This window comes from Dryobates pubescens, chromosome 2 (genome assembly GCF_014839835.1).
Source record: "Dryobates pubescens isolate bDryPub1 chromosome 2, bDryPub1.pri, whole genome shotgun sequence".
Taxonomy (NCBI): domain Eukaryota; kingdom Metazoa; phylum Chordata; class Aves; order Piciformes; family Picidae; genus Dryobates; species Dryobates pubescens.
This window is the reverse complement of record NC_071613.1, coordinates 4,478,143-4,487,133: the sequence shown is the minus strand read 5'-3', so window position 1 is coordinate 4,487,133 and position 8,991 is coordinate 4,478,143. Positions and strand designations below refer to the sequence as shown.

General features: G+C 42.7%; 1 protein-coding gene across 1 annotated transcript in view; it reads left to right on the top strand.

Annotated features, from left to right (window-relative positions):
* The first annotated feature begins 1,831 nt into the window (after positions 1 to 1,831).
* PTPN14 (protein tyrosine phosphatase non-receptor type 14) overlaps positions 1,832 to 8,991 on the top strand; it is a 92,956-nt gene continuing 85,796 nt past the window's right edge. Inside the window, exon 1 of the mRNA XM_009897505.2 lies at positions 1,832 to 2,155. Within this exon, the coding sequence (XP_009895807.2) occupies positions 1,982 to 2,155 (174 nt within the window). The 5' untranslated portion in view covers positions 1,832 to 1,981. The remainder of the gene's footprint in view (positions 2,156 to 8,991) is intronic.

The window sequence follows — 8,991 nt, the reverse complement described above, 5'->3', positions numbered from 1 at the left end:
TGGTGAAAGTAGTAGGCTGCTGGGGTAGTGATGCTCCTAACCAGTGAGAGCCTGTTTGTGATTTTCTGTTTGTGTGGAAGTGTTTTATTGTGGTTTTGGCTTTTTTTATTGTGTTGCTTTAGCCCCCTAATAAGTGCCAAGATGGACTTGCTTTGGAACATGCACTTAATTAAATATGTGATAGTTATGCTTCTAGTGTAATGATTATCACTGTAATCTATTGGGCTGCTTTTAATATTCTCCATAGCAACTATATTCAGGAAGAAGTGAAAATAACTGATTTGGGATACCAAATGGTAGATGTGAGTGATGTGCTATCTGTTTGAAATGTCATACTCAGCTAATTGAGGCATCCTCTGCTGGCAGTGCTTTCTTTGCTTTTCTGAAGAAGCAAGGAAGTGAGAGAGAGTTGTTTGCTTGCAGTGCTATTTGTTAAGAGAAATGGAATCTTAAAAGGCATTTCTTAAAAGCATCTTAAATGCCAGCATTAGTGTCCCTCCATCTCTTTCTCCAGAATATTCAAACAAAGCAAGGAAGACCTGGTAGCAAGTCACTTGCTGTTTATGTCATTCCTCATGAGCTTATGTTGTGCCTGGGGAAGTTTAGATTGGGTGTTAAGAAAGATTTCTCCAGAAAGAGTGGTGGGGCTGCCCAGGGAGGTGGTGGAGTCACCAGTCCTGGAGGTGTTCAAGAAGTATGTAGATGTGCTGCTTCAGAGTATAGTTTAGTGGTCCTGGTAGTCAGGTGACAGTTGGACTTGATGATCCTAAAGGTCATTTCCAACCTTAATGATTCTGTGATTCTCTGCATGTGGAAAATGGCATTTTAAAGCAGCTTATGCTAGTAGGAATGCCTTGTTCTGGTTTAGCTTGACCCTGCTCCTACATAAATTTGCTGGGTTTGGTTTTGGGGGCATTTTTTGTTTGTTGGTTTGGGGTTTTTTTTGGCGTGTGTTTTTTTTGCTGGTGTTGTGTTTTATTGCTTTAAATAAGTGAATCTTGCAAATGAGGGATCACAGCTTCTTAAATGTTATTATTTCTGTATCTCTAGTTCCCCTGTCTGCTTTGTATTTTGGCTTAAGAGTTGCATGCATCCCCGATTAATGTTAGGAGTAGTGATTAGAAGCTCTCTGTGTTCTCTTCCTCCCACTCTGTTACCCTGGTCGCTGACAGCTGTGTTCCTGCAGTTACTCGTTCCACCTGAAAGAGTGAAGCTCTGCTTTGCTTTGGAGCTGGAAATGAGCAACATGTCAGGGATTGCCTCAGAAGGAGCCTTCTCTGAAATGGCTGGGATGCTTCCTGCCTTTCACATGCATACTTTAGGTTTGATTTAGGTTGTTTTTGGTTTGTTTTTGGTTGTTTTTTTTTTCAGAGGTGCTGAGCATCTGCATTTCCTGCTGACTTCGGCCAGCCTTTCTTCTTTCAAAATCACACCTCTTTCGAATGCCTCTAGTCCTTAGCTTTTTAAGCTAGCTTTCAAAGCTGGCCTGAAGGCACCAGAATTTAACTTGAAGATTATGTTATAGACCCCTGTGGTGGGGGTAATGGTGGGAGAGTTAGCACCTCTGGCTGTGTGCCCTGTGGAATTGCTGTTAGTACTGAGCCTCTCAAAGAGCAGCTTTACAATTAAATCTGTGCCTTTAAATTCTGCACCAAAAAAACCAAGCATTTTACAAGAATTCTTTGATAATTTGTTCTGGCAGTCCTGGGTATGGAGGTGCTTATTTTATGGTTTTAAAGGTGACTTTTCCTTTAAGCATTTTTCTTTTCCACTGACCTTTCAGGAACATCTTGATTCACACTTAACTTATTTGTATGTATTTTTTGCAGGAAACCCTTGAAGCTCGCCCTGGGAATGGACAGCTACCTCCATTTCTGGAGACCAGTGGTGCCAGTTAAAGAAGCCTTCAAGGCAAGTCGACAAGTGTGCTGATAACTCCGGGAAGAGTACAGGGAGGGGGTGACCTTCCAGGCCAACAGCCATGCCGTTCGGGCTGAAACTGCGACGGACCAGACGCTACAATGTCTTGAGCAAGAACTGCTTTGTGACAAGGATCCGTCTGCTGGACAACAATGTGATCGAGTGCACCCTCTCCGTGGAGAGCACAGGGCAGGAGTGCTTAGAGGCTGTTGCTCAGAGGCTGGAATTACGTGAGGTAAGAGTAACCTGGGAAAGGCCATCTGCCACTGTATAAATTGATGCATTTTTTACCTCGGGCAGTCTGTTTGAATCATGTTATTCTCAGAGCGGGCCAGATAACAGCAACTGGAGCTTGGACAAACATACTCTGGTTGCATGAAAACTGAAAGCAGAACAGCACTCAGGGGTTTGTGTTGTTGCTTATTCATCACAGCTTTGAGAGCTCTTTGCAATAAGAAGATGAATTTTTTTCTTTTCTTGGAAAGCAATGGGTGTTACATTCTGGACATGTGAAAGACCAAACTTTCATCTGAATGTAACCCTGGTCTCACCAGTGCTGCTGGCTGAATTATGCCAGTGACTGACTTAAGTATCTAACTTCATATTCAGGGTGCTGGAACACTGGAGCAGACTGCCCAGAAAGGTTGTGGAGCCTCCTTCTCAGGAGACTCTCAAAAACCTGCCTGGATGCATTCCTGTGCAACCTGATCTAGGCAAACCTGCATTAGCAGGGTTATTGGACTAGGAGATCTTCAGAAATTCCAACCTCTGTCCTTCTGTGATCCTGTGATATAAACCCATTATTTTTACTAATAGACTAGAAGAGGCAACAGTTGTGTTACTAGCAGGGGTTACTTAGTGAAAAGCCAAGGATGTTGGTTTTTTTCTTCCTTTTAACTAAAATATTTCACATCTGAATCTCTGAAAGGCTTCTTTTACATTCCCAATGCTTCTGAAAAGACTGAAGTAACTAAGTCTTTATTAAGGACTGAAATCCTTTACTTTTCTATTTCTTGGTGTAGAGTTCAGTGTTTTGTTGAGGCCTTTTAAGAAACCTCTCTCTAACGTGCATGACACAAATGAACTCTCTTTTCTTACCTTCTGTGGACTCCTTACATGTATCCTGCATACCTCTAGGCTTTTGCAAATCACATGTTGAAAATCATTGCCTGGAAATTGCTGCACTATCATCTGACTCTCCTAGCATATACTTTGTGTAAGCACAGCTGGAGATCTAATAATCTTGCAGTGTCTTAACTTTTGTTGGTCCACGGCCCTTTGTAGTGATGGCAGCTGGAAGGTAGCATACAAATAATTAGTGCAGATGAAAACTAAACAAAATCTGCTTTTTCCACATCAGTAAGGATAAGGAATGAGGGAAAAGCATCTTGCTTTCTGTGTCTGCACACAGGAGAATGTGAAGGCAGAAACAGGGCAGAGAGTCAGAACATCGCATAGTGATTTTTCACACTTAGGTGTTTGTGGGTTTGGGGTTTTTGATGTGGATTTTAACAGAATCCTCTTTCCCCTTCCCTTTTAGAGATGCATATTTTCTAGTGATTACTTTTTGCCATTTCTTTCTGTTGATGATGCTTTAGGATGTGCTTACAGAGAGACTAGGTCCTTTCCTTTCCTTGCAGAACAGAAAGGAGTGCAATGAACAAAGTGATTCTCCTCTTATTCCTTGTAGGCTTATCTGGTTGGTGCAGCCTAAGTCTGGGGCCTAATGATTCTCTCTGCAGGTCCACCTGCATTTGGGAACAATAGCTCTGTTGGCAGGTTAGCATTCTTTTCCACAAAGCATTTTGTGATTTCTGAACATGTTTTGTTCCAACTTGGAACAAAGCCTGAAATCTCAACATTTTCCAGAGAAGAGAGATTGAAGAGAGTAGAGTAGCACAGGACATTGTTTTGGTCAGTGTTCGATTTCATGGGGGTTTTTCCATTGCTTTGGGGTTTTTCTTTTTACATTTTCAGAATTGTGTCAAGCAAAAAAGAAATATGTCAGCACAAAAAGTTTGTGTTTCCAGATAAAAAAAATATTTTAGCAACACAGAGGAGAATGCTTTGATGTTGTTGGAACACTTTCCCCTTCTTTCATCGCCCTCCCTGCTTCTTTTACAAACAGAGTTTTGGCAACATCGAGCCAATTTTGCAAAGTTCAGATTTCAACAGTGCAGCATTTTTTTTGACAGAAGTGGTTTGGGGGTTTTTAAATGTTTTATTTCTCCCCCCCACACCCCAATTGATTCTTGTAGCATCCATTGCTGCTTTAAATGCTTAGGAGAGAAGATAATTACGAACCCCTTTCAACCCTGAGAGGGTCTCCCTGTATCCGCTTCTGCTTATTTCCTGAGGAAGAATTGCACAGTGTCACAGTATCACCAAGGTTGGAAGAGACCTCGAGGATCATCGAGTCCAACCTGTCACCACAGACCTCATGACTAGACCATGGCACCAAGTGCCACGTCCAATCTCCTCTTGAACACCTCCAGGGACGGTGACTCCACCACCTCCCTGGGCAGCTCATTCCAATAACGAACGACTCGCTCAGTGAAGAACTTTCTCCTCACCTCCAGTCTAAACCTCCCCTGGCGCAGCTTGAGACTGTGTCCCCTTGTTCTGGTGCTGGTTGCATGGGAGAAGAGACCAACCCCTTCCTGTCTACAACCACCTTTCAGGTAGTTGTAGAGGGCAATGAGGTCACCCCTGAGCCTTCTCTTCTCCAGGCTAAACAATCCCAGCTCCCTCAGCCTCTCCTCACAGGGCTGTGCTCAAGGCCTCTCCCCAGCCTTGTTGCCCTTCTCTGGACACCTTCAAGTGTCTCGATGTCCTTAAACTGAGGGGCCCAGAACTGGACAGCTCTCCAGCCACTCTGACCCCAGCCTGTAGCTCTGCATGGGGTTGTTGTGGCCAAAGTGCAGCACCCAGCACTTGGACTTGTTGAATGCCATCCTGTTGGACTCCGCCCATCTGTCCAGTTGGTTGAGGTCCCTCTGCAATTTGAGCTAGCAAGCTTGGATGTGCCTGGTACTGGGTGCCGTGGTACTGGGTGCTGTTCTTTCCCTCAAATGCTAAATTCAATTCTGCTGCTGCTGCTCTGGACTTCCCGCCCTGATTTGTAGGGAAACATGCAGTCATTTGTTGACTGGGCCCTTTCCTCCTCAGGCTTAACATCAGTTTTTGACTTTCTGTCCAATCAGATTGTACAGAAGGGTCAAAAATATTTTGACAAAGTCCAAATTTCTACTAGATTTGTGCACCTGGATAGCTGAGTAGAGTAGAAAAGCCTAGTTAAGTGCACTGAGGAGAAAATCTTTGCAAGTGCCCATATTGGAAAGAGACTTTGAAGTTCCTCCAATGCAGCAAAAACTTCAGCTGAAATATGCCTTCTCTTAGAAACTGTAATCAGTAAGCTACGATGGACAAGTAGGGAAGAGCCTAAGCTTCATTAAACCCCAAACTTAGAAAATTAACACTCAAATCCTGTGTGCCTCATTCATGCAGTCTCAGGTAAGAAAGTGTGATCTCTTAAAAGACGAGACTGGTTTTTGTTTACTCCTTCAGTTTAGGCACGTGTTTAAATAAAGGTGTGCCCCCAAGTTTCTTACCTTTGTGTTAGGAGCACATCCATGTTTCATTGAAGCCAATTTCTTAGAAATAGGAAAAACTGTCCAACCCTCCACTGCTGAAAAGCAAAACTGTTTTCAGATTACTGTATGTATTGTTGTGAAAGACTCTCAATCATTATAGCACACATGACTGAAAAAGAGTACCTAATGGATTATGCATATTTCTATTTGATCTCTGGGGAATGCAGCTCCCTCCCTGACTGAGTCAGGGTTCAGGAATAGGTCAGTAGAAAGTGTAGCCATGTAACTACTGTAAAATCTGGATTTATCCTTTTCAGCAAAGCTCTTGACAAGGCATCAGGTCTCCTGGTTTTGAATAGTTGCTGTTTCCAATAAAATGAGCAGCATTAGGTATAAAAGCGAAGGTGAGAAGAGGGGAGGAAGGGAAAGAGGAAAGACAAGGTTAGAAAAGGCATTTTATAATCTTGCATGTGTGTGCAGGATACACAAGGATTATTCTTTTTTCCCCACTATAATGGCATTGTTGCCTTCAAGTGAGACTGAGTGAACCTACTGGAAATAATGCGTGCAAATCTGCTGTGAGACTTTGTGTTTCCTTCTCCTCTTCCTTCTCTTTAGTTCACTTTACAAAACGATACAAGTTTTAAAGATGGAATGTTTAGATGTATGCTAAGAGGGAGTGTGAGCAAGAAGGTCCTTTCCAACCAAAATTCAAGCTGAATTTCACAATGATACCTCCAGCACTTTGATACTGCAAGACCCAAACCACAGGAGGGGGATGGCAGGCCTCATTGTGGATGCTGACCACTGTGCAGGGGTGACCATTTGCTGCTGTTATAATACTCTCTTTGTGCCATAGAATTGTTCCCTCCTTGTAGGGCATGAGTGAAAACCTTTGTTTGGCAGCTGGCTTGCCTTGAAATTTGGTTTGGTTTGACTCATCTTGCCAGCACAGCTAGGTTGGGGTTCAGGCATCGCTTGTACAAAAGGCCTTCTAGGAACAATTGGCTGCTGTAGATGGTGCCTTCCCCTCTGTGCGAGTGCCCTGGGATAGCAGGGTTTAATGCTTTTTGCCTGGAGCAGCTGGAACTCTGCCTTTTTCTCAAGGATAAATATTTAGTTGTCTGCTTAACCAGATGCTTTAATAAACACTGAGCCTGTCTTGTTGGATCCTTTTAAATGTGATTTGCTGACTGAGTAGGTGTCTGTCATCTCTTGTTGACCATTCTAGTCTTTTTGCCTAACACAAAAGCAGGGCTAGTTGAGGACTTGGGACTATAGTTAACTCCAAGTCCATATTTGGTATTTGTCTTCTAAACTGGCATCTGTGATATCATCTTTTTAAAGACTTCCTAGAACAGGTTTTGTGCATCCAGTTTTCTGAGTTGGGGAGGTTTAGGCTGGATGTTAGGAAGAAGTTCTTCACAGAAAGAGAGATTTGCCATTGAAATGGGCTGTCCAGGGAGGTGGTGGAGTCACCATCCCTGGAGGTGTTTAGGAAGAGACTGGATGGGGTGCTTGGTGCTATGGTTTAGTTGATTAGATGGTGTTGGCCAATAGGTTGGACTGGATGATCTCAAAGGTCTTTTCCAACCTGGTTAATTCTGTTCCATTCCATTCCATGGATCACCTTTCCATGTAGTGTCATTGGGGCATGCAGGTGCTCTGGTTCTTGTCCACTGCTTTAGCAGAGGACTGCAGTGCCTGAAAGAGTGTAAGCCAGCTTCCTTATACCATGTATGAAGTCATATGTGGCACATAAGAGAAACTTTGAAACAAAATTAATGCAAACTCTTTCTTAACAGAGCTCTTAGTGTATTTGCAGATGAGGCAGACCAAAAGCTCTTTGCAGAGTGGATATGTAAGTGTATGTTTAGTGTTAGTCAGCTTTGGCTGGAGGAAAGATTATTTTTAATTGTTGGGGGGTGTTGGGTTTTTTGTGTTGTGTTTTTAGAATTAAAAGCATCTTCTACCTTCTTTGCCACTTTGACTGCTGATGTATCTTCTGCAGCCTGTGTTGCTTTAGAGCCTGCTGGATGTAGGTATAGGGGCTTATTTCATGGAAACTAGAGAGAAGTCTGTGGTTCCTTGTACAGGACAAACAGACCAGCTATTGGAGTGTGCCAAGTTTTCAATCAGCTTGTTTACAAAGAAAAAGATCCCATTTTTTTTATATCTTCTCAACTAGTTTGTGGGGTGTCTGTACTGTAAAAATGTTTTGTGAGCTGGAGTGTGTGGCAATGCATTCCTCTGATTCTGTAAGGCATTCTGATATGCCTGGTCACAGCACACTGAGCTTGGTGGTCCAGCCATTTCCAGTCCCACATCCCTGTTGCTGTGAGGGAGTTACTGATACTCCTAGGTGAGACAGTCTCTTCAGGTGTTCACAGTAGTGGCTACAGAAGTCCTACATGACCGTGGGTTGTTAAAAAATGCTGATGTTCTCAAGAATTAAAGTTCCTGGTGACGGGGAGCAGATACTCAAGTTGGTTATCTCTCCAAAGTGCATGCATTTGTAACCTGAACTCTGCTCTGCAATCCTTATTCTTCATCCGCAATTGCTGGATCCTCTCCAGGCTGCTTTCCAGGAAAACAGTCATCTTTCAGTTGTGTGAACTGCATGCTGCCATGATCAGTCCACTAGATCTATTGTAGTTTAGAAACTTAAAGCATTGCATTCTCTTCACTTCTCATTCCTTGGGAGTGATTCAGGAGTCTAGATGTGGTACTTGAAGAGCCTTTCTAAATCTTTCTCATCCCCTTGCCTTCACTCAAAGGGGAGAGACTGTGGTCATTTGAGCTATTTAATTACAATACACTTCATCCCTCTGAGAACTCTTTCAGACTTCAGGCTCCAAATCATCTTAGTTGCAGTCTCTCTTACTTGAGACTGCAAATTTGGGTCCTAGGTGGTGTGCTTACTTTATAAAGTAATATGGAAGATCCATTTTCACAGCTCTGCAGTGTTTCTAGATGAGGATGGTTTTCCAGTGTTTTCCCTTATGAGGTGGTAAAAAAACTATGTTTTTTTCTGCCTTCACATAAAATCCTTTTGTTTGCTGTCTCTACTGTTCCTCCCACCTTCATTTTAATCCAACAACTATCACAGTGAGCTTGTCAGGTAGTAGATACATATCAGTTATTTGGTTAGTCTTAAGTTTATCCTATGGGAGATAGTGACTTCTTTCTTTGTGTGCCCTGGATTGATAGACTTATTGAAGATACCTTTAAATTCTAGAAGGAAATACTACAGTAATTGTCTTAAAAAAAAACACCTAAATAACAAACTGGCTTGCTTCACTGTACCAAATTGAGCTTAGAGAAAGGCCTGAGAGGTGTTCAGGCTATACTGCAGGTTTGTAAGGCTTAGTTGACAAATCAAGTTGAATTAGTAATCACCTTATTTACATGCTAGTCTGGCCTTTCTCTACAGTTGGAAATAGGTGTGTAATGAGGCCCTTAAGTAAATACACCTACA